At 40.9% G+C, this 26,285-nt stretch overlaps 1 protein-coding gene across 9 annotated transcripts in view; it reads right to left on the reverse strand.

Annotated features, from left to right (window-relative positions):
- CDH7 (cadherin 7) overlaps positions 1-26,285 on the reverse strand; it is a 140,265-nt gene that overhangs the window by 63,585 nt on the left and 50,395 nt on the right. For 8 of the 9 annotated variants that reach the window (XM_055559415.1, XM_055559412.1, XM_055559413.1 and 5 more), the window contains 2 exons: positions 12,044-12,338; positions 7,755-7,874 (listed from right to left, as the gene is read on the reverse strand). In XM_055559415.1, the coding sequence (XP_055415390.1) occupies positions 7,755-7,874; positions 12,044-12,338 (415 nt within the window). Of the gene's footprint in view, positions 1-7,754; positions 7,875-12,043; positions 12,339-26,285 lie in introns of those variants that run through there. The other variant, XM_055559416.1, reaches the window with a different exon arrangement.

Here is a 26,285-nt window from a genome sequence, read left to right on the forward strand (position 1 = left end):
AGGCCGTATCTGTTGTTATAAAAACCTGAGAAAAAGTATTAACGATGAGAGTGACTGTGTTCATGAAAATCAAGATACTAAAAACATCAGTGTGTTTTGCTGTTTCTCTCTAATCAATTGCATTTAATAAGGAGAACCTTGAAGATTTCAGAGGTATAAGAAACTGACTTCAGAACTCCATGCTGTTTGATAAGAAAGCTTGAACTACAATCACTGCTGCAGTAAATTAGTGGTTTTATATTAATAACCAATTATTATATAAATAAGAGACAATAGAATAATTATGAGTAAAATTTAGTTTTGCTACAGTCACCCACTGGTAAAGAATCCACCTGCCAATGCAGTAGACGTGGGTTCAAACCTTGAGTCAGGAAGATCCCCTGGAGGAGGAAATGGCAACCCACTCCAGTATTCTTGCCTGGAAAATTCCACCAACAGTGGAGCCAGGTGGGCTACAGTCTAGAGGGTTGCAAAGAGCCAGACACTACCTAGCAACTGAGCAAGCACACACATATATAAAATAATACATATACTCAATATAATATACTTGGGCTTCCCTGGTGTCTCAGATGGTAAAGAATCTGCCTGCAATGAGGGAGATTTGGGTTCGATCCTTGGGTCTGGAAGATCCCCTTAGAGAAGGGCATGGCAACCCACTCTAGTACTCCTGCCTGGAGAATTCCATGGACAGAGGAGCCTGGTGGGTTATAGTCCACAGGGTCGCAAAGAGTCAGACTCAATATATGCACAGAGATCATAACAAATGAAAACGCATCTATTTGATATTGCTCTATACAGATCTTGAAACTAGAAACAGGAGGTCATCTTTGCTAATTAGATACGGTAAGGAGTCTAGAATCCTACTTAATCATTTCTTGTACTTTCATCATTTCTGATAATGTCTTACCTACATAACTGGAACTCTTTTGTTCATCAATCTATTTTGTTAAAAGATTCTAACTTTTAGAATTTAAGTCAGAATTTAAAACCTCAATGACTCAGACCTGAGGGACAGCAACTCTGGTATCATGGACTTCTCAGGAGCAAAACTGGGCTGTCTTATAGAGGATGGTTCTTTAGGAAGAAAATGATTATAAACAAATTGGAATAAACATTCTTTTTTCTGCATGTTTGGCACAAAAATGTTTTTATACCCTCCAAATTTATAAAATGTTTTTAAAAGCTGCCATTTTAAAATGTTGTTCATGTTCAGCATAAGAATGTCTTTATACCTTCCAGATTTATAAAATGTTTTTAAAAGTTGCCAATTATTTAAATGCTGACTCTTCAATTGACACATATAATAATGGTCTGTGTATATTTCAGCCCTAAGTATAAGTTACAAGCCTGGATTATACCATACTCGGTCTGCCCTATTCATCACAATATCCTACAGTTCAGTAACTACTCTAGCAGTGGGAAAGAGATGAAAATATCTTTCGATAATTTAAGAATAATTTAAACAATATGTTATTGGTCCCAGTATGTTAAGATTCCTAGTTAAATAACATTCATACAATCTTAAGAAGCCATATTTTTGTTTAGTTCTAAGCAATACCTATCAAATACAAACACACACATACACACATGTACACACATACACCTACAATGCATCAATATTTTAAGCATTTAAATTACATTTGAGTAGGCCATTTATTGCCACCTGCCAATTCAGGAGACATAAGAGATGTGGGTCCAATCCCTGGGTTGGGAAGATCCCCTGGAGTAGGGAACGGCAACCCACTCCAGTATTCTTGCCTGGAGAAATCCCATGGACAGAGGAGCCTGGTGGGCTACAGTCCAGGGGGGTCTCAAAGAGTCGGACATGACTGAAGCTACTCAGCACGCAGGCCATTTATTGTCATTGCTGGTTTTTTTTTTTTTTTTTTTAATTTTATTTTATTTTTAAACTTAACATAACTGTATTAGATTTGCCAAATATCAAAATGAATCCGCCACAGGTATACATGTGTTCCCCATCCTGAACCCTCCTCCCTCCTCCCTCCCCATTCCATCCCTCTGGGTCGTCCCAGTGCACCAGCCCCAAGCATCCAGTATCGTGCATCGAACCTGGACTGGCAATTCATTTCATACATGATATTTTACATGTTTCAATGCCATTCTCCCAAATCTTCCCACCCTCTCCCTCTCCTACAGAGTCCATAAGACTGCTGTTTTAACAATCACTTATTCTAATACACTACACTGGACCCTGCTGCTATAACCACAGCAATACAAGATCTCTTTAACTCCTTCACTGAACTCCTTTAGTTATCTGCACACTGCTTACAGAGAATCTCTAAAACATCACTGCTGCTGCTGCTGCTAAGTCGCTTCAGTTGTGTCCGACTCTGTGCGACCCCATAGACGGCAGCCCACCAGGCTTCCCCGTCCCCAGGATTCTCCAGGCAAGACCACCACAATGATCATCAAAAGAAGCAGAGTCATATACCCATTTGGTTCACTGAGAACTGTCTGAGATGTAGATATTCTTCTGAGAACCATAATGATTCTATGAATATTTCATGCCTGTTCTTCAATACTTCCCTTAACTCTAATATTGAAGACATTGAGTATTGACCTCAATAAGACTCACTGTTACCAAGCTTAACAATCTCTAAGATTCCTGGGACTTACATATCTCTACTTCTCTATGTCTTCCTTACTTTTCTTCTTTTTCTTACCTTTTTTCTTTCTCTTCTTCTTTCTTCCTATCATAACTGTATTTATTTATAATATATTTAAAATAAACTAAGCATTGAAAATCTTGAATATTTGATAGTGCATTTCATAAAATGACACTTAACGGTGTGTTTCACATTAAACACATGATTAATAGTTTCATACAGATGATAAAATATTAATGAAATTCTAAAACAATTTCCTACCCATTCAGTTTTCATTTTTAATTTCTCAGTATGTTTAAGTGAGTTTGCATCCTGCACAGTTATTATAATGGAGAAGGAGCCATAGCATCTCAATTAACCAGCAAAGAAAATAGAGCTGCCTTATCTTCTCATGGTTTTGTTCAGTGGTATTATTTGAAAGAAAACAGAGAATTATCAGGGGAGAAGTCTGGTAGTCAAAGTTACTCACTTATTTTTCACACTTCTAATTGTCTCTTTGCAAGTGATCCTATAAATAACACTTTTCCAAAGCAAAAATCATCACAGAGTTTGCAAAGAAATGCAGGGGGCAAAGGTAATTTCCAAATACCTCAATTATTAAACTTTTTTTTTTACAAGAGAGAAATAACTAGGTGAGAATTGAATTTAAATAAGAATATTCAAACATAATAGATTTCTAGTTCTATGGCTTTTGTGAGCTTTTTACTTTTGAGTCTAAGCTGTCTACATTTGGAAAAGAATTCTCATAAACTGGATATGATCTGCATTTTGGTGAATATTATAGACACACACTCACAGAGAAAACTGTTTATACTGTGTCCCTAAAGTGGTAGAAGCCAGTCTTGTCTAGTCATAGCCTTACAGTTCTATGAGGCTTTCATGAGAGATAATAGCATTGTTTTAATAATCAATAATTTTAAGCCACTTATGATGAAAAGAATATACCCTGCATCTCTTTAGAAAAAGAGACTGGCCCAGATTTTTGGCTTTCTGAATAATAATTTCTCTATGGATGTATCATCTGACCCAGTAACCCAGAGCTTCTCATTTACTTTTATATTTATAATTGATGTTCACAAAATGTATTATGTATGAAGCAAATTTATCACTGCTATTTTTCAACAACTGTCTGGTTTTTAGTCTGGGAATAAATTTTCAGATGATTTTCTAATGTCCTAAGTCATTTCAGTCGTGTCCGACTCTGTGTGTCCCCATAGACGGCAGCCCACCAGGCTCCCCCGTCCCTGGGATTCTCCAGGCAAGAACACTGGAATGGGTTGCCATTTCCTTCTCCAATGCATGAAAGTGAAAAGTGAAAGGGAAGTCACTCAGTCATGTCCGACCCTCAGCGACCCCATGGACTGCAGCCTTCCAGGCTCCTCCATCCATGGGATTTTCCAGGCAAGAGTACTGGAGTGGGGTGCCATTGCCTTCTCCGTTCTAATGTCTTACCAGCCATCAATTTTCTTTCAAGCATGTTCTGTTGTCATGGAATTTCCTTAAGAAATTGTATGTGTACTACATGTAACAGACAAGAGCCATTTCTGAAGTCTGCCCTGGTTTATGGAACCAAACAATTACGAATGCATGCAGCCTACTCAGTCAAACTCTGGGTTAGTCTCAGGAATCTAGGCAACCACATGAGTCCGGTAACATGGGGCTGGGCTTTTCACATTGTGTGGCTTCAATATACATTAGATGTTCAGGTAAATCTCTGCCTAGTAAATTTTTTTTCCCCTTAATTTTCTGTTTAAGACTTGCATTATTTGGTTTCTCTCCCTGTAAGTGAAGCCTATCAGTTCAGTTGCTCAGTTGTGTTGGACTCTGCGACCCCATGCACTGCAGCAAGCCAGGCTTCCCTGTCCATCACCAACCCCCGGAGCTTGTTCAAACTCATGGAAGCATATAATAGAACCATAAAAAGACAGAGAAGAGCCAACAGTAGTGAAGACGGAAGGTTCTGGAACACCAAAGGATTTCAGAGCTGGCATCACATCAAGCAGAAAGGACTGAAGAAGACTGCTGTAAGCTGTGAGGGGACATCCTCAGAAAGCCCTGACCGCAGGGAGGCTCCTCCACACCGCGAGCCACAACCCAGACAGAACACCCACGAGGGGTGTAAACGGAAGGAGCTCTTTGTCACGACTGTGAACGTGAAAGTGAAAGTTGCTCAGTCGTGTCCGACTCTTCTTGTGATCCCAGGGACTATACAGTTCATGGAATTCTCCAGGCCAGAATAGTGGAGTGGGTAGCCTTTCCCTTCTCCAGGAGATCTTCCCAACCCAGGGATTGAACCCAGGTCTCCCGCATTGCAGGAGGATTCTTTACCAGCAGAGCCACAAGGGAAGCCCAAGAATACTGGAGTGGGTAGCCTATCCCTTCTCCAGTGGGATCTTCCCAACCCAGGAATTGAACTGGGGTCTCCTGCATTGCAGGTGGATTCTTTACCAGCTGAGCCATCAGGGAAGCCCGCTGTTATGACTGTCATACTTACCTAAAACTAGGACAGACCAAGGACGCATGCAATGCATGATGAGGCACCATGTAGTCACACCTCCAGGTTTAACACAGAAATCCTAAATGGTATTGAACTCTCCAACCATTTCCCAAGGCCTACAGCTTTGGTGTTCTGTGCAGTCACACTGGCCCTATGTTTGGTTTCTGCTCTGCTGATGGCATTGGAAATCTTACTAATGTTAGAACAGGAAGCCTGCAGTATCATTTCAAACAGCACATCATGTAGCCAGTCCTGCCATATATGAAACATTGAAAAATGTGATCTGTGTGCTTGCAGGTTTTGGACCAGATAAACACATTAGAATAATCCTCAATCTCCCAGTAAATTGGGGGCCATTATGAAGACAGGTGATGGGAAGCTGAATGGTCCTTTTAAGGCTACATCATCTTGTTCCTAGGTCCATTCTCTTTGCTTGTTGAACTGTCAACATTGTTTTTTGCAGCTATTCACATTCTTGTTTTGTGGACAGAAAAATTAAGGTAGAAAACACACTTACCCTCTGGTCATCTGGCCTGTAAGTAGAGCTACAGAAGAAATACATGCTCAGAAATTTTAGTCAGGCTAAGTTAATGACATGTGGTTAATAAATAATAATGGGTAATATGACTAATATTATTCCTTTTTTAAAAAAGAAATTAAAAGTTAAACTTTCAGAGATACATTTAATAGTGATTTCCTAGGCCTATTTTACATAATCTTGATCTGGCATATTTTCAGCATTTTTCCTGTCTAAAGTTTTACATGCTTCTCAAAAACGCTGATATCTAAAGATATGGAAAAGAATGTTATTTCTCACATAGATAAGGATCATACATCAACTATGGAAGACTACCTCAAACTCTACGTGGCTCTTCGTGTGTGTAAGGCATGAAAAATTTCCATTCATTTTTGTCAGAAAAACAGATTTTTTTGGGAAAAAAATGCATTCTCTATAGTCCTTTAATATCTCTGCACTGATGACTAGAGAAACAGAAGTCCCAATGATTACCATGACTAGAGAATTAAAAACTAACAAAACAAAATTAAACAAGCTTATCTCCTCTAATACACGGTCCTTGAGATTGAAAGTTAAAATGACGTTTGAAGTTCTAATCATGTGATGCCAGGATATAGACTACTGTCCAGCTGCCCACAGGTGAGGTTTTACCTATACAGGGCCTATGGGACACCTATTATCTTACAGCAAAGCTAAAATCACAAGCCAGTCACTAGTAGCAGCAAAATATCTAGCCCTTGGGATTAGTACACGCTAGTTTTGGACCAGTTATATAACGCAAGAGGTGTATAATTTGTGAGCAAACTGTCAGAAGCTTGTCAATGTCTTTCTAGGCTGCAGAGTAGATATATAAGGGAACGGGTGGGTGTCTGAATTGAGGTTCTCAGATCTATCATTAAATCAACCACGAGCACAACTTTACATTCACAGGATTCACATCATGAAGCAGATACTTTCATTTACTTCCCCTTCAATACTTGCTCAATCAGAACTATTTCTCCTCTGTCAGACTCTTCAGGCAGCTTCCAAACTTCATCACAACACTGGTATAAAACACGCAATGCAGCCTCTGTGAACATTCTAATGAATGATGAGCTGGCCTTGAATTCGTCTCTTTTTGCACATTACAGCTGTCATTCTCAAAAGACATTTAAAATATGTACCCCGCCACACAGTGATTTGAGAATGAATGAATACTGCCATTTTTATAATATGGAAAACAGGGTGGTGAATGGCATTAAAATATTCATTTAGGATCATAAGTATCATCAATGATTCAAGATCATAAACTTGGCTATTTGAAGAGGCATTCTTCTCCATGATAAAGATAAAATTACTAAAATACAGAGAAATTTTGGATTTTTTCAGTGGTGAAGAAAAGCCATGGCTCACACCCAGCAATACTGCCCTATTCCAACAGCCAGAGAAGCATAATAGATAAAATATTATTTTATAACCAAGAAAACAGCACTCCAAATTATAGCCTTACTGAATGTAAACCATTTCATCTTCAAAGCAAAACAGAACATCTAGCCAAACAACCACATTTTCTATCCAGGCAGTTTTGCAACCCATATTTTTTTTTTTCTTCTAAAATGAAAAAAAGTCATTTAATTTAGTTTTTGATTTAGCAGATCATCATCCTAATTGTTATGTTTCAACTAATTTCCCTGAGAAAACCAGCCTCTGGAAGGAGAAGCTGTAAATACTATATATTCTGCTGCATGGCAGGGAGATTTTGCTGAAGATTTAAAATTCTACTGTGTGTAATTCCTATGTGAGTTAATTAAAGAAAACAAATTGAAACATTGCAGAGGTAAATATTCAACATTTTCTTATAGAGTCAAGAGACACCAGCTGAAAAACTTTTCAATAGCTCATATTTTGCTTAATTTTGATAGAAATTCTGATCAATGTAGTACAATATTTTTAAAAGGTGCTAATGGCTTTATAAATAATATGCTGTTTATTACCATGGTACATTTTTTGAGAAACGCACAAGAAAAATAGAGTTTCATCAGTTTCAACTACATTGAATCAAAATAACTATTTTTAATTCTATGGCAAGAAAGAAATAATGACTTTACAAGGAGAGCCACATGTCAATGTTTACCTGTTTTGGGCTCCACTGAGAAGTATGGCTGCCCCTGCAGGATGCTGTAGACCACTCGAGCGCTGTTGCCATATGTAGGGTCGTCAGCATCCGTCGCTGTCACCTGGACCACTGAGGTCCCTACATGACAATCCAAAATCAATCAATTAAAAACTCCCAAATGCCATAAAACAAGAGAAATCACCAAACACTAAAGATGCCACATTAATGTAAAGATATAAAGATGCTTTCCAGTTTTCATTTTTCTTTTTCTCAGGGATGTGAAAAATGGATACGTTTTTGTGTCTAAGACAAATTCCAAAAGATGATAAATGGTAATTCCTCAGAAATACTTAAGGGACACGAAAAGATGTTGGTTAAAAAAAAAAATAGGACTGACAATGCCAAGTTAGGCAGGGATATATTGTCAGAATTGGGTTTCAACTTTTAGGCACCTCATCCATCAAGGTCTACAAGAGCAATCTCTAAGTCTCAATCAGTCTAAAAAGCAGCATGACAGATTCTAGCACCTTGACACTCAAATCATGGGGCAACCCTACTGCTGCAGCAACAGAAATGGAAACTTCAGTAACTGAGTAAGTTAATAAAGAATATTTGATTGGTACATTTAACTGGATATTAGGTGGCTACTCTCTTAGTAGTTTTTTTCATTTCACTAATTGACTTATAACAAAAGCATGAAACGAACACTGAAACCAAACCCTCCCAAAGGAGAAAAAACATGATAACCTGAAAAATCACAACAGTGGTTGTTTTTCTACATTTTGTATGAGAGAATGCCGTATTGCTTCTTCCTTCACTATGCATTCACTTATTCCAGATAGAAAGCATTCAGTGGGATCTGTTGTTTTCATTTCCACTTGGAATCTCATCTTAAAAATATTAGCTACCCACATTTGCTTAGTTTAAATATGTAAGCACAGGATATTTTAGTATATATGTCCTAGTTGATGGGCATGGGACAACTCCCTTTCTTTATGTATTCATTCAAGGCTCAAGTTGGTTTCTAATAAATTCTTGAAAACATGGCATTGTTCATCTAACATCTGTTTTAGATCTATTCCTATGTAGATCTTCCTTTCAAAATTCCTTAAATAAGTCATTAAATGCTGATCTTACTATAAATCTATTCTCTTTTCCACATTATGATTTCCCTAACTGATTCCATTTCCTTTCAAACTGGGTAAAAATTGTGAGTGTCATTTTTTAAATTCTGAAGATTTATTTTTTTATTTGGTAGACTTAGGAGATTGTGCCATGTGGCTGCTTGGTAGGACCAAATGGTGAATGATGTATATTTAAAAATCTTTTTAAATATAGATTTTGACTATCTTAAAATGTTAGGATCAATGACTTTGATATTCTCAATTTCCTCTATAATTCACCATCTTTATAGCAATATTTACTCTGGTGATATGCTTAAGTACCCATTGGAAAACAACTTGCAACAAAATAATGAAAACTATACCTCAGTAAATTTTGTTGTATGTATTTTTTTTCTGAAAGTGAAGTTGCTCAGTCGTGTCCGACTCTTTGCGACCCCATGGACTGTAGCCTACCAGGTTCCACCGTCAATGGGATTTTCCAGGCACGAATACTGGAGTGGGTTGCCATTTCCTTCTCCAGGAAATCTTCCCTACCCAGGGATTGAACCCGGGTCTCCCGCATTGTAGGCAGATGCTTTTACCCTCTGAGCCACCAGGGAAGTCACCAGGAATTTTTTTTCTGAAGTGTTCATTAAATAATTTATGACACACAAATATAGTCACACAGACACACACACCCATTCTTGTGCTTATCTATGCTTTTCTGGCAACAAGCAATCCCAGGGGACTATGAGGGTCTCAAATCTTATAATACGTTAGTATACAATGAACAGCAAAAAAATAGCCCTGAATAATAAACATAGAGAACTTATGTTGTATATACCACAGTATTTAGTGGCTATTATAACTATTTGGTTACAAGTAAACACTTTGATAAACAGAGTCATGATAAATCCATAGGATATGTTTTATATAAGCATTTACTGTGCTTAGCTCGTTTGGATTTTTAATCCAGTGAACTCTCTCACTGTCTAATAAATCCTGAAGACATTTGAGAATCATTTTCTAAAAAGTCCTGAGCCTGCTGGAATCAATCAAATAACTAAACTAACTTACACATGTGTATAATAGTCATATTGTTTGATATCAGAGTGGTACCATTGGAACAAAAACTACAGTGCGTTACTCAACCTCTGGGACACAAAGCTCGCATTAATCCAATTTGCACTTCTATCTTCTACTTAGGAAAGGAAAGCCTTATCAAGCCCACAAAAAATACCAAAAATGCCCAGGAGAATTGTAGCACTGAACTGAATTGCTTATACACACCTCAAAACCTCCTGTTTCTCTAAACATTACTACTTTGGGAGGACAGTGCGCCTACTCTTTTCTCTAAAACCTCCCAAATCTTGTTATTGTTGCTGTCACATAGTTGTTGTTGTTTCTGTCATTAAATGAGAGCAGCAGGAAGCATTCTGAAGGTGTGGGTGGTATTGAGAGGGTGTGAATAAGCCTGTTTGGTCAAAGAATGTTTACACAGAAGATAATTACAAGCAGCTGCTGCCACCGTGGTTCAGAAGTTTTCCTGACCACAAGCACCCTTGGTTCATTTTCAGTTATTTCTTCAGCGGCTAGAATCACAGTCCTAAAATAATGTTCCCTCTCCCGTCTGATAGGAACAGAAATTGAGGGTCACTAAATTGTGATTTCCCTAAAGGGTACATGTAATACACATCTTTGCAATTCCAGTTCCCTGCATAGCGGATGTACAGATGAAAAGCTGGAATGAATGCAACGACCTTTATTTCCAGTAAAACAAATCACAATCAATCAATAAAATAAAACAAATCACAATCAGTCAAGTATTATATCACACTGGTAAAATTTTCAGGGTTTCCCAGGTGGCACAGTGGTTAAGAACCTGCCAGCCAATGCAAGAGAAACAAGAGACATAGGTTCAATCCCTGGGTCAGGAAGATACCTTTGAGTAGGAAATGGCAACCCATGCCAGTATTCTTGACTGAGAAATCCCATGGACAGAAGAACCTGGGCTACAGTCCCTGGGGTCTCAAAGAGTCAGACACGACTAAGCACATATATACAAAACTTTCAAGTTAAAGACCTCAGTTGAAATAGGTGTAAAAATACAAGCTCCATTATTATTTTAAATAAACTTCCTCCTCCAATACCATAAACAATAGGAAATAAAATATATAAATCAACTGGTCTCTGTTCCAGCTTCATAATTTTTTTTTTATTATCTTGTAAGATCATCTATATCTAAGTTACATACTGGCTGAAAACTATTCCAAAGGTAGCTAAACAAGTGGAATTTAAGAGAGAGTTTAAGAGTATTTGAAATACAGTATATACTAAAGGTAATCTACTTTCTATTTTTCCAGTCATGGGGCAATGGTCAGAAGGCCTTTTGGTAAAACAGCCTTCATTATTCTTTTATATATCTCACACTGAGCATCACCTTACCATCATTATAAACAGTATACATTTGAGTATAAATTCTCATGCATCTAAATTTCTGGAGAAATTACAAAAAGATTAGTGGTGGCAGGTGAATGGACATTTATAGGCTGAAGCACACTCTACAAGAAATAGACTAAATGTTAGCCTGGCTACAATGATAGTCTACCTGATACCCTGGCCCTAGAGACATGCTTAGAATAGCAAATTATTATCCTAACATGGGGAGAAAGAAAACTAAATCATCACAGGATATGTCTGGAATTTTTTTTTTTTTGGTTTGATACTAAGTTTATTTGGAAGGTTTTTTTTTTTTTTTAACCTCTTAAGCATAATTTTAATTTTTTTTGAAGGGGGGTGGTGGTTGGTGAGCTATACCACACAGCCCGTGGGATCTGAGTTCCCCTGTCAAGGATCAAACCCAGGGTCTGGTCAGTGAAAGCACTGAATTCTAACCACTGGTCTGCCAGGGGATTCCCTCATTTTTTAATTTTAAATATTAAATTGAAAAGGGACGATAAGACCGAGGTAATTTCTTGAAGACACTGAGCAGTGTAAAAGAAGAATTTCCATACAAATAAAATAATGTGTCAAAAAGTAGAATTTAGACACTGGCTACTAACACATCTCAAATATTCCCTCACTCAAAATAGTAATTTCTATACAAATATTAATGTGATTCTTTTTCTGGTACTTATGATGATTTAATTTTAAACACAAACCTCCCCAAATCAGACAGTGCCAGACCAACTTGCGCTTACTCACCCACAGGTGACATTTCGGGAACCCCTGCCGTGTACGGGCCATCCAAGAATTTGGGTTCGTTGTCGTTGATGTCCTGAATCTTGATGACGAACTCGGACTCGGGTTCCACAGGCTTGTTGGTGAGCCGGTCCAACGCCTGGGCTCGAAGCGTGTAGTAGGCTTGCTCCTCGCGATCCAGCCTCTTGGTAGCATGAATATCCCCAGTGTTCTCATCAATAATGAAAATGGAACTTGCCCCTTCGCCTGACAAGATGTATTTGATGGAACCATCTCCTTTATCAACATCAGAGTGAAGCTGGTGAAAAATTCATGTGAGATGAGATTAACTTACAAGAGTGTCATCGATATGGAGATATGTAAAAATAATTCTAATGTCAGGCAGCAGCACATGAAATTTTATTGTTCTTGGAAAGATAAGCGGACCTGTATTGTGCACAGTTGAAAAGGCTATTTAGAATGTGTCAGCTTGCACTTGCGAGCAAGACAATTGCATTTCTTCTGGTACCCAGCCTCACTTCCAAAGGAATTTTATATCATTCCCAAAGTTAGAAACTTGCTGTCTGTCCTTGCCAGTTTTAGCCATCTTCCCTGACAGGAGCAGATAGTCAGTAAACATGTACAACCAGTCAGTTCAATCATATTCCAAGCAAAAGGACTTGTTCGAGCACATGAGTAAGTGTAGATCTAATACATTAAGTAAAATGCTTAGAAATCATCACATCCTCTTCGGGTACCCTTCCCTCGCACCCCCACAACTTCTCATGATTATTAAGTATGGATGGCTGTCCAGTCACTAAATGGGTCTCCAAATCCTGTTCTATATTTTAAAATTTGAAGCTGGAAAAAAAAAATTACACTGCTCTCTGAAGTAGGAATTTTAAATCAATATGTGCTTGAGACTTCAACTAAACCCTTTCTTGAAATACCAAGCACTGCATTAGATTTGCATGATTAACCCCAGCTCCGGCTGCAGGGGCAGCCCCTACTGATTTGCATTTCATATCTGGAGCTGTCCCTTCTGTGTATGTCAGAACATTATGTCGAACAGAGGAACCTGAGGAAACTCGGAAATAATTACATCTTTCCCTGAACTTCATAACCTGAGAAATGCAGCACCCAATCCAGAATTTCAACAATCTTTCATCCTCAGGAACCGCTCCTGATTCTGGACTGCTGTGATTCTGGACTGCAAATAATACAAAGGCGAAAACCCAATTTACCAAATAGCAAGGCTGCCCTGCGGAACTATGTTGGCACTCTTTTTTTTTTTAATTTTTTTTTATTTTATTTTTAAACTTTACAATATTGTATTAGTTTTGCCAAATATCGAAATGAATCCACCACAGGTAAAAGACAAGGTGTATGGGGCTTCCCAGGTGGCTCAGTGGAATCCACTGAGTGGATTCATCGTAAGAATCCACCTGCCATCTCAAGAAAAAGACAAAGTGCGAAAAATATAGGATATGGGAAACTATTCAGGCAAGTGGGTACCCAGTCCATTTCCATCTTTAGCTGTTGAGGATACTACATTTGTACCATGAATTTCTCTGAGTGATCCTTCCATTGCATTGTAACAGCTGTGTTTATACTCGGCTTCGGAATACTTAAGTACCTGACTCATCCTTTCGTTTCTGTAGTTTTCAGCCAGGACAAAATGATACAAAAAAATTAATTTCTGGCACAAGTTTTAATTTAGCTTTGTTCAGAGCGGCATTAGCGAGTGAATCACTCTGCAGCAAGATTATCCAGCATATGGAGAAGATGTGTTCTTGAAATATAATGAATTATTTAATTTTCTTAAGTCATTCTCAGGGTGTCTATTACATACATATATAATAGCTTGTATGAGGCAAGCTAAAAATCCCTCAAGTTTGACTTATTGAGTACTCCCTGTGTTCCAGGAACCACTGTTAATATTCTCTATAGAGTAACCCATCCCAGGCTCACACTGACTTCATCATCCTTTTAACAGATGAGGAAACTGAGGTAGAGAAAGGCCTGAGGTCACGTGGCCAACTCTGCAGCTACATCCCTACAGGTGGCGCTAGTGGTAAAGAAGTTGCCAATGCAGGCGGCATGAGAGATGCGGGTTTGATCCCAGGTCCGGAAGATCCCCTGCAGGAGGGCATGGCAACCCACTCCAGTATTCTTGCCTGGAAAACCCATGGACAGAGGAGCCTGGTGGGCTACAGTCCAATGGGGTTGCAAAGAGCTGGACACGACTGAAGGGACTCAGCACACAGCACGCACAGGAGTATGAAAATGTCAGGCTGGTGGAAAGCCCATCCTCTACTCCTGCACTGGCATCCTGCCTCTGGGGGACGGGCTGTGTCTTGTGAGGGGAGGACATTAAAAGCTGCTACAAAGGAGAACTCAACTCAGGGCAGAATAAAGCAACCCGCCCCCAGCAGATCGCCCCTCTAGATCTTAAAGATGCTCAATGCTTCCAGGGGTTTACATCAACACACTTCACAATGTGCTAGAAGGGACCTTTCTGACATCACAGAACAGCAGTAGACTCCACCACACTCATCAACACAAAGACCTGAGTCCAGAGACAGTAGATGACAGGTGAGAATAAAGCGGGGCTCCCCTGGTGGCTCAGCGGTAAAGGATCCGTCTGTGAATGCAGGAGATGCAGGTTCAATCCCTGGGTTGGGAAGATCCCCTGGAGAAGCGAATGGCTGCCCACCCCAGCATTCTTGCCTGGAGAATCCCATGGACAGAGGAGCCTGCCGGGCTACAGTCCATGCAGTCGCAAAGAGTCAAACACGACTGAAGTGACTAAGCACGAGCCCAAAGCAGAGTCCCCTGCTGCACACACCTCTCACTGCCACTCTCTCAACCCCTCCTTGCCTCATCTGTTCCTCTCTGGGTCAGCAGAGGGTCTCTGCTGATGGTAGTGTGAAATATTAGAAAGAGCTTCTGACCATGTAAATACATAAGTAATACCCAGGCTGCATCTTAATCAAAGGTCTGGGCTCCCATTCACGGGACCAGCCCTTGTGATTCATTTAACTAATTCCTATCAACTGATGGCCATCTTCACAGTGTGGTGATCCAATATTCCTGGGGTATTCAGGTAAGGGAGGACGCCTTCCTTTCCATAAAGGAAATGACCAAAAATGACCTTCAGCCTGAGCTCTGATGCCATATTTGACGTTATGCGATACCGTTAGTTGTTCTCCATTACTGAGAGCGAAAGAGCTCAAAGGTAAAACAGTTCATATTGCTTGTTTTCCCAGTCATTCAAGGATCAGCATTCTTTTCTTCTACCTCTAACTGCCACCACCATCACCAACCTCTCACACACACACACACACATACATCTATTGCAGGAGCCCTGAAATCTATCACTCTCCCCATCACTGACATTTTTCTCCTAGCTGGGACTATCACTAGACTTGTAACCACTGCCAAAATTCAGAAGCGTAAAAACGCTATAAGTCTAACCCGGTGTCCTTGCGAGGTTAGTAGAGGCATCTACTGTTGAAAGTAAATGATCAACTAGGAAACATTAAGATGGAGAAGAAATTATCAGTGATTCACACACTAAATCTGTGAGGCTTCGCCCACTATACTAACCTTAATAGGTAAAGTGAAACCCATGCTGTTAGGAAAAACTATACTACTACCTTTCTGTGCTGAAGAAGCATGCCCAGCAAAGAAAAATGCTGAGAAACTACTGAATGGCAATCTATCAATGCAGTCCCCCCGCCCCCTCCACACACACCCAAACACGGCTGCACAGTCTTTGTAAATGACTATTACAGACTAGAGTAGGATGCTCTACAGTGAAGACCTCTGGCCAGGAAAAAAGAAATGTCTATGGTCCCAATATGCTAAGTGAACAAATTAGCAATAAATGAAAAACACCATAAAAAACAAAGATCTGTACTCTATTTGGAGCAGAGTAGAACTCATGATGTTTTGCCTATTTCAGTTGCCAATATCCCCGTAAACCTCATCTTTTGATTCATCTAAACAATAACAAAATCTTGATTCATCACCAGAAAAAAAAAACCTCATTTTTACTGTCTGCATCTCTATATCTTTTTCAAAATATTTGCTGTGGCTCCAAAAGTAAATATTTACATTTTTCTTTTTCTGGCAAATGAGCACACACAGGGAGGAGCACACATCTCTTAGCTGAGTCCAGCTCATGATAAGGCGACCAAATAAGCAGGAAGGCAAACCAAGTATGATGCGAACCCAGTGCCCCTGTGTCACTGCTGTGTTTGGTAACAACGTAAGAAATGTGAAACTGTTGGATTCCATCATAATCTACCTGGGCCAGGACGCAAAGCACACTTCACCTGCGCCTGAAGTACAATCTGTTTAATAATCCACTATGAGGAGAAGAGGGGGTGAGTTGAGAGAGGAACACTGGCATAGATACACTACCATGTATAAAACAGAGAGCTAGTGGGAAGCTGCTGTCTAGCAGAGGAAGCTCAGCCCAGTGCTCTGTCTGTGATGACCTGGAGGGGTGCGAGGGAGGCTCAAGAGGGAGGAATATATGTATACACAGAGCTGATTCACACTGGACAGCAGAAACCAACACAACACTGTAAAACAATTATTCTCCAGCTAAAAAACAATAATAATAATCCACTAGGACTCCATCATCCCCCACTCAATGGAATTTCGTACTCATCACCTCTACACATCAACCCTTTCTTCAGTCTTTCTGAACAATAATCCCAACTTGGAATCTTAAAATCTTCCACTTGGGCTATAACAAAACTCCCCAGCTACTCTTCACTTTGAATAACTCATATCATCTATGCTGTTACACTGCATGTCAGCAATGACCTTCCTAAAACTATACTGAAGTACAGTATAGGGTATGTCACAGCCCTTATCAAATACATCTAATTGCTTCCCATGGTCTCCAGGTTTAACCCCAGATCTTAAGCACAGGGCTCCACATGGCCACGGGCCATACCCCCAGTGTTCCTTCCCCACATCCCAGAGGGCTCTCTACACCCCAGGCACCTGGGATCAGTCACTGTGGCTGGAGCAGAGCAATCAGGTGCATCCCTTTACAGACCCGGCCTCCATCATCTCCCCCAGCATCTGACACCCAGCTCGACATAACGAAAGCTCCCTTTTACTGAAATTTTAACAATCCTATTTTCCCCACAAGACATGTTGTTTGCATTTCTCTGACAAAACGCCTTTAATTCTGCTTTCTATTGAAAATCTGGTTTAGTTGTGTTCCCACCCTAAGAGCTGGATTCGCTTTATCATCATATTCCACATACTTAACAAACTATTGTAGTAAATTTTGTAAATTTATAATTCACTTTGTGAAAAAGTAGTGCCTGTTTTATTTCAATTTCTATCCTTTTAAGTCTTAATAGCATTAAGTAGAAAGAAAAGAAACTAAACAAAAAACAGCCCATATCTCTGGTTTGTTCTCCCTAATCCTCTGAAACCAGGGAGAGGGAATTCAGAAACCTTGTTTCTATGCCCAGGGTAACACTTGCACATTGATACCTTTGTGTTCCCCAAGAGACAGAGTCCTGCAGGGACAGGCACACTTTCTTATTCTTGCTTCCCTAAGTCTTATACAGTACTCCACACAGACACAGACGCATAAAGAGGCTTTATAGACCGTTGGACGTTCTCAGATGGCAGAATACCATGTTCTTGATTAAAGAATCTGCCTGCAATGTGGGAGACCCGGGTTCGATCCCTGGGTCAGGAAGATCCCCTGGAAAAGGGAATGGCAACCTACTCCATTATTCTTGCCTGGAGAATTCCAGGGACAGAGGAGCCTGGTGGGCTACAGTCCATGGGGTTGCAAAGAGTCGAACACCACTGAGCAACTACACTATGTTTTCAATCTAAGATTATAAAGAACAACAACAGATCAATGCACTGCATTCTGACATTTTTCTTGCATTTATTTAATCAACTAGGACCTGATATAAACTACCTGATCTATCACTGTGATCCATCTGAAAATGGAAAATATTCCTCCATCTACTGAGATAAAAAAATCAATTCAATATACTGACCCACTTTTCTTCCCTCTACAAACATGTTCCGCTCTGCTTGTTTTCTGACCTAACTGTTGATCTTGTCTTTACTCTCCTGGTTCCCCTCCTCTATAAAATACCTGCACTTGAACTTCATTGAACAATTGTTACAACTACTTGAGATGATGTAGAAGGGTAAGATTAATAAATTACTATAATGTCAGGACTGTACTTATTAATGTATTGCTTTTGAAAACATTATACTTCCATATCAAAAAAAGACCAATATAGTCATAAGATGAAAATGAGACTGTTTATCATGAAAGATAATGTTTATCATGAAAGTTTTGACACTAAAAATATAAAACTAAAAGAGAAAGCCTCCGTGATCCTCAATGATGAAATACAATGATGGAAATAATTAATGTTATAGTTAACATTATAATTAATTATAATTGATGTTATATTTAATTTTTCTGTAATGAATTTTTGAATACAAAAAAAACACAAAATGCATATTATAGAAACAAAAGTTTATGCTGCTACATTTGTACACAAAAATGGAGTAATGATGGCTGAACACAAAATATGCATATGTTCCTCTGAACAGCATGGTAATCCATCAGAGAATGATTTATACATTGAACATTAGGCAAAAGATTTCTAAGGTAAATTTTCTACTGCTGATTTACTTATTCTAGTTTTTTTTTTTTTTTAAGCTTAAAACTGTGTTACAGATTGTTAGAACTCATGCAGTTTACTTTTGCTAAACTTTCACAAGGTTAAAATAATAAGTATGGAGGGCAGATTTAAACAATAATTGGCAGGGAAAAAAACCACTTGAATATACACATTACATGCAAGTTTTCTTTTCTCATTATGCTTTTAAATAGATATTTTCCACTTACCACTGGATATGATATAATTATCAAGCTGTTGAAGAAATATTACAAATGAAAACAAGTACAAGAGTCATATTTTTTCTGGTTGAAGTATTCCTAATTTATAATTATCATTGTGATCCAGGGTAATGGAACACAATTTTCTTGTGAAGCATCTTTGAGGAAGATGCATGGTTTAAGAAGTATAGGTATTAATTACTATGTGCATGCATGCTAACTCGCCTCATTTGTGTCCAACTCTTTGCAATGCTATGGACTATAGCCCGCCAGGCTCCTCTGTCTGTGGGATTCCCCAGGCAAGAACACTGAAGTGGGTTGTCATTTTCTTCTCCAGTGCATCTCCCGACCCAGGGATCGAACCCAGGGCTCTTATGTCTCCCACATTGGCTGGCGGGTTCTTTACCACTAGCGCCACCTGGGAAGCCCTTCATTACTACACATAAAGGGCTTCCCTGATGGCTCAGTTGGTAAAGAATCCACCTGCAATGCAGGAGACCCAAGTTCAATTCCTGGGTCAGGAAGATCTGCTGGAGAAGGGATAGGCTACCCATTCCAGTATTCTTGCACTTCCCTTGTGGCTCAGCTGGCATAGAATCCGCCTGCAATGTGGGAGACCTGAGTTCAATCCCTGGGTTGGGAAGATCTCCTGGAGAAGGGAAAGGCTACCCACCCCAGTATTCTGGCCTGGTGAATTCCATGGACTGTATAATCCATGAGGTTGGAAAGAGTTGGACATGACTGAGTGACCTTCACTCACACACTCACAAAGTAATAAAGGAAAAGAATATGATACAGAAGTATTTAGGAAAGATTAAAATTCCCTACAACAGCTTTTAAAAGAAAAAAACAAACAAACAAAAAAAACAGTGTATTTTAAAAAGGAAGGACTACTACGAATTTTTATCCTCAGGAAAAGTTCACCCTAATGCAGTGGCAACATTCATTCATTCTGGGGTCTCAGTCCATACTAAGCAGCAGAGTGGTATCAACAGCTAGGTCCAGGCAAAGGAGCCAGAGGTATGTCTACTGAATCTTATCTTGTTGTCTTCAGTTCCATTTAGTTGCTCAGTCATGTCCAACTCTTTGTGACCCCATGGACTGCAGCACACCAGGCCTCCCTGTCCATCACCAACTCCCAGAGTTTACTCAAACTCACACCCATTGAGTCGCTGATGCCGTCCAACCATCTCATCCTCTGTCATCCCCTTCTCCGCCTGCCCTCAATCTTTCCCAGCATCAGGGTCTTTTCAAATGAGTCAGCTCTTTGCATCAGGTGGCCAAAGTATTGGAGTTTCAGCTTCAACATCAGTCCTTGCAATGAACTGCTGCTGCTGCTAAGTCACTTCAGTCGTGTCCGACTCTGTGCAACCCCATACACGGCAGCCCACCAGGCTCCTCCGTCCCTGGGATTCTCCAGGCAAGAATTCTGGAGTGGGTTGCCATTTCCTTCTCCAATGCATGAAAGTGAAAAGTGAAAGTGAAGTCGCTCAGTCCAGTCCGACTCTTAGCGACCCCATGGACTGCAGCCTACCAGGCTCCTCTGTCCATGGGATTTTCCAGGCAAGAGTACTGGAGTGGGGTGCCATTGCCTTCTCCGCTTGCAATGAACACCCAGGACTTAATCTCCTTTAGAATGGACTGGTTGGATCTCCTTGCAGTCCAAGGGACTCTCAAGAGTCTTCTCCAACACCACAATTCAAAAGCATCAATTCTTCGGTGCTCAGCTTTCTTTATAGTCCAACTCTCACATCCATACATGACTACTGGAAAAACCATAGCCTTGACTAGATGGATCTTTGTTGGCAAAGTAATGTCTCTGCTTTTCAATATGCTGTCTTGCTGCCTTGATCGCACCTAAATTCCAGTTTATTGCTACTTATAGATCAGTCAAGGCTATGGTCTTTCCAGTAGTCATGTGCATTTATAAGCGCTACATAATAAAGAAGGTAGAGAGCTGAAGAATTGATGCTTTCAAAATGTGGTGCTGGAAAAGACTCTTGAGAGTACCTTGGACAGCAAGGAGATCAAACCAATAATCCTAAAGGAAATCAACCCTGAATATTCATTGAAAGGACTGATGCTAAAGTTGAAGCTTCTGTACTTTGGCCACCTGATGTGAAGAGCTGACTCACTGGAAAAGACCCTGATGCTGGGAAAGATAGAAGGCTAGAGGAGAAGGGGCAACAGGAGATGATTGGATGGCATCACCGATTCACTGGACATGAGCTTGGGCAAACTCCGGGAGATGCTGAGGGACAGAGAAGCCTGGAGGCTGCAGTCCATGGAGTCACAAAGAGTCAAACACGATTTGATGACTGAACAACAGCAACAACCAATCAGCATCCTCAGTGTCCACTTAGCCTTAAACCCTGAAGTGAGGATAAAATGAAGTAATGCATTTGTAAGTATTTCATAAAATGCCACTTTCTATCCATACATGTACATCCACATAGAGCTGTACCGTTGAAGTACCTGCCTTCCTTAGTGGGGGAGATCTTGCTTTAGTTTGAAAAAGTTCCATGCTCATGACTATGGCGTGGTTACTCGGAGCTTCATGTGAAGAGCCCTGCGTTTTTCACCAGGGTCTGAGTGAAAGCAACTCAGAGAAGCATTTTCATTCCATGTGCTACATGCTACTCCCTAGAGAAAGCTCCACGGCACACATCTCATCATCTCTCGGTTGCTGTCTCCAGGACACGCATCCACACCTTTCAACCAACTGAAAAAAAAAATCTGCCTGGAGTCAGCTTCTTACTGATCAAAACTCCTTGTCACCTAATTTCATCATGAGAGCACAGTGTTCTCCACTTGTTGGCTCCCGCCTAAATGCCAAGTCACAAAACAGAAGCAGTTAAGAGAGCAAACCCTTGGAAGGTTTCAGCTCTCTTCTCAGGAGGATGACTTTAAATTTTGCTTCTTGAAGTGGAGGTTGAGCAGAATTTTCCCACAGAAACACTGTATGTCTACTCAAAAAAATTAACAATTTCATCTGCCATATGCTTATGATAAAAATATCAGAAATACCGCAGAGTCAGACTCAACTCGGCCACTGAACAACAGCAAAGCAAACAAACTGAGAGTGGAAAGAAAATACTTATGACTTCAAACCTCAGAGGTTCTTCTCACACCTGAGACTCCCCTCCAGGGGATCCACAGTGGGTCACCCCCATCCCATGCCACTTCATCCCAAAGGCTGGGCTGCAGCACCCAGTTCAACTACTGGAAGTGCTGGAGTCAGTCTCTCAGCCCTTACCGCTTGCTGTAGCAAAACACCCTCTCTTGGAGGGAGATGCCTCCTTAAACACCACAGAGCTTCCTGGGGCAAGTAGAATACACAAGACCAGGAACTAGAATTATAGTGGGAATGCCCGTGTTATCCTCATTCCTACTGATGCTTCTGTTTCAAGAGCGAGGTGATTCCACCAGGTTCAAAGTGCTCTCTGCCTTGTCCCTGGCCTCACCAGGGGACTAAGGCACACACAGAAGCGTTGCATCCTGGTAGGTGTAATTCATCTTGACCACCAGCAGGAGGCAGCCTTCTGTTACACGATGGACACAGAAAGAACAGGCTCAGCATCTGGGCGCTTGGGTGACTCCCGATACTCTTGCCCCATTTTGATGCTACAAGGATAAGTGCAGGAACCTCAGCCTGAGGCAGGCTGGGTCATGAGAGGAAAATGGTGCATACTGATTGGAACCTGAAGACCACCTACAGCATCAGGGGCTGTAGTTCATCTTACTGACCTTCCTGTAAATCCCACCAAGAAAAGAGCTCAAATATGTGCTATAGGAGCTGCCCCCTGAACTGACGACCTCAAGCCGGGGGTGGGGGCCCCTCTGGCTGTCATCATGGGGTGTCATGGCAGTGACCTCCCAGGTCTACTTCCTACCTGACCCCAGGAAATGCTGGGAGTGCCAGGCGCTGATGCTTCTCAGCTAAGTTCTTCCTAATAGCTGTCACTCACCTGGGGGATATTTACGAAGCTGGCAAATTGCAAAAAACGGCAGAGAGCCAGTTTGCTGAAGGTAATACTTCTTTCTCGGAAGCATCCCCCAGGCAATGACTGGCTGATTTCAAGCTCCCCCTGCTCCCCTGATCCAGGTTGACTTTGAAGAGCCTTGCCAGCTGTACACATCCCTGGAGTACTAGCCCCTGCACCACAGTTCACCCCCTCCCACTGCCCAGCCCTGCCTCCCTCCCTTCATCACCGATTTTGATTGTGAAAACCACTCCAATACATCCCCGAAAGGCACATCCCTGACTCAGCGTCTGTTCCCCGGATGCAGGTAACTCACTCACCGACTAATGAGTGGCAGAGCTTGGCTCTCCGAGGACATCTGTGCTCACACACCCCAGGCCTCTTCCGGCAGGGGCACAGGTGGGCGAGAAGCACATTTGCACAATTTGGTCAGAGAGGCGCACACGGAGACCAGAAGGGGAAGCTACTAGGAAGAAGCTGCTGGAAGCACAGTTCTTAAAAGACATTTCCCCGCGCGGAATGGCACTCGTTTGCTTCCGTCCACACCTGAAACACTCTTATTTTTCCCATGCTCCCAAACCCTTTCATTTCTAGACACTTCACACTGTGAATGAACCAGTCACAAGGGTAAGGAGGATTCTCTGTGGGGGGTTTTTTATTTGGAAAACAGGAAGCAGCAGAAGGGCCTTAACTCACTGAGCCCAGGAGCCAAAGCTTGATGTGTTTCTTCTTACACAAGCCTCTCAAGTTCTCCACGCCCAGGGCAAGCGTCTTCTCTTCACCCAGGTGGTGAGACACCAAGACCCACCGCAGAACTGGAGAAGGAAACGGCAACCCACTCCAGTATTCTTGCCTAGAGAATCCTGTGGACAGAGGATCCTGGAGAGCTGCTGTCCATGGGGTCGCACAGAGTCGGACACGACTGAAGCGACTTAGCAGCGGCAGCAGCCAGCATCCTTGCCGGGATAATGCCATGGACAGAGGAGCCTGGCGGGCTATAGTCCATGGGGTGGCAAAGAGTCGGACACGACTGTGTTCGTGCATACACACACACCCACACACCACAGAAGAGTTTGATCAGAGTATGTGCCCATGGGCTTTATCATTATTATTACTTTTAAAAGATCTCCAGACCATACTATTATACACCCAATCTAAGATTCACACACCAAAAGGGAAGAAAGGAATACAGAAGAAGCTGAGGAAAATATTCTTCCATTTGACTAATGACATCATCTTGAAAGGCACACAGGTTCATTAATTAGATAAAAAAGCAAAAATAAGCATGTCTGCAGAGCTGAGGCAATAATTTGCCTTCAAAGAATTCCTGGATTTATTTCAACAAACACAAAATCTTCCTAAATAAAAAACAAACCCATTTTCCAAGTCAGGACCCTCCACAGGGTATGTAATTGTCTCATGGGAAACACAGCAGGTGTAAGAAATAACAAGGCTATATTCTGACTCAGGTGACCTAAAGAGAAGACACATTTTTTCCTGCTCTAAATAACATTATCATTTAAAAATAAATGAGGAAAGTCAAGTCTCTTGTGAGCCTTCTTAGCACCCAAGGCAACCAAGGGATGCCTTACCCTTCTGCTGCTGAGTCTGGATTTGTGTTTAATGCCCTAGAGGTAAAAGTGTCTGTAAAGAAATATAATAAAGGTAATAAAGCTATAGGAACATAGGGGAGAAAAACTTGGCAGCCCAAAGTGTCTCTCTGTCATGAGGATTATTTTGAGCTGAAAACTAGACTCAAAAGACTCAGGAAGAAACTTTGACCTGTCCTCAAACTACCTAAAACTATTCAGATAGGGGGTCTGCTCCCCCAATACAGCTATAACCAAACATGCCTGCAAAGAATGAGGTGGGTGTGTGGTGGGGGGAACTCGATGGGACCTGGAGTCCAAAGACCACTCTATACCCCAGCCCTTCTGCCTGGCCCAGCAAACATCTGCTCACCAAACACGCATGTTTATGGAAAAGTTCTCCCCTTTGAAGTCCCAAACCACTACCTTCAACATCCTCTTTTGCCTTTAACTGAAGATGGTAGTTAGGGTGAGGGGGTTAGCCCTTGTGGCAAGTTCTTCTGGGTCTCTCCCCTCTATTTCAGATTTCTGTCTGATTTTCTCCTGTCAATCTGTCTCATATGAATTTAGTGCTTACACCAGCCAGAAGAACCTAGAAGGGGAAAGGGAAATTTCTTTCTCCTGACCTCAGCTTGCAATTTGGTTAAACGAACTCAACAGAACTAGTTTTTTTATTTTAAAAATCTATGTCCCGAGCTTACAGAAAGTAACATTACACAGTCTGCTAACCTAAACACTACGGTCAGGAAGGGGTGCATATGCTAAAGGAAGTGTTGTTAATAATACTTACAATTTGTCTGATATCTTATGCACAAATTCAATTAGTATCACTTACAAATATACACACTAAGAAAACCCATTTGCTCTCTGTGAGGTTTAAAATGTTACACATTTTCTCTGGGTTTCATCACATCACATTACAGATATGTGGATTAGATGTATTATTCTATTTCAATTTGAATCACCCCAAACTCCTTGCAGCAGTGCTGTGATGATAATAATTTTCTGGTAGAAGCCTGCTACTGAGGGATATTAATACAAGGAAACATTTCTGGAGGGCATCATTAGGGGTGGGCATTTCCCCCCAGTTTTCTATGTTGCTTCTATTAAAAACTTCCTTTGCTACTGATCCAAAAAATTAATTTTAAAAGTGCCACTGAATCTCCTTTTTTTATATATATTATCTGTGATTTAAATAAAAAAGAAGTCCATACCAGAATAAACATGTATGGTTACATGTCAAACATAAAACAATTATTAGTAACCACTGTGGCCGACCAGTGGGTTCTGGACTGCAATACTATGTGAAAAGAGACCATTTTAACCAAGGAGAAGGAATGACAGAAAATTTTCCTGCTGACAATCAGATCCAGACTAACTCAAAACCCCATTACTCCTGTTAAAGACTGTATCCTCTATTCCTTTCTGTGTATTCTTACACTTACTTCAGACTGCAAGGAGGTCCAACCAGTGCATCCTAAAGGAGATCAGTCCTGAGTGTTCATTGGAAGGGCTGATGTTGAAGCTGAAACTCAAATACTTTGGCCACCTGATGCGAAGAGCTGACTCATTTGAAAAGACCCTGATGCTGGGAAAGATTAAGGGCAGAAGGGGACAACAGAGGATGAGACGGTTGGATGGCATCACTGACTCAATGGACAGGAGTTTGAGTAAACTCTGGGAGTTGGTGATGGACAGGAAGGCCTGGCATGCTGCGGTCCATGGGGTTGCAAAGAGTCAGACACGACTGAGCGACTGAACTGAATACTTACTTTATCGCTGTA

This window comes from Bubalus kerabau, chromosome 21, assembly GCF_029407905.1.
Source record: "Bubalus kerabau isolate K-KA32 ecotype Philippines breed swamp buffalo chromosome 21, PCC_UOA_SB_1v2, whole genome shotgun sequence".
In the NCBI taxonomy this organism is placed as follows: Eukaryota; Metazoa; Chordata; class Mammalia; order Artiodactyla; family Bovidae; genus Bubalus; species Bubalus kerabau.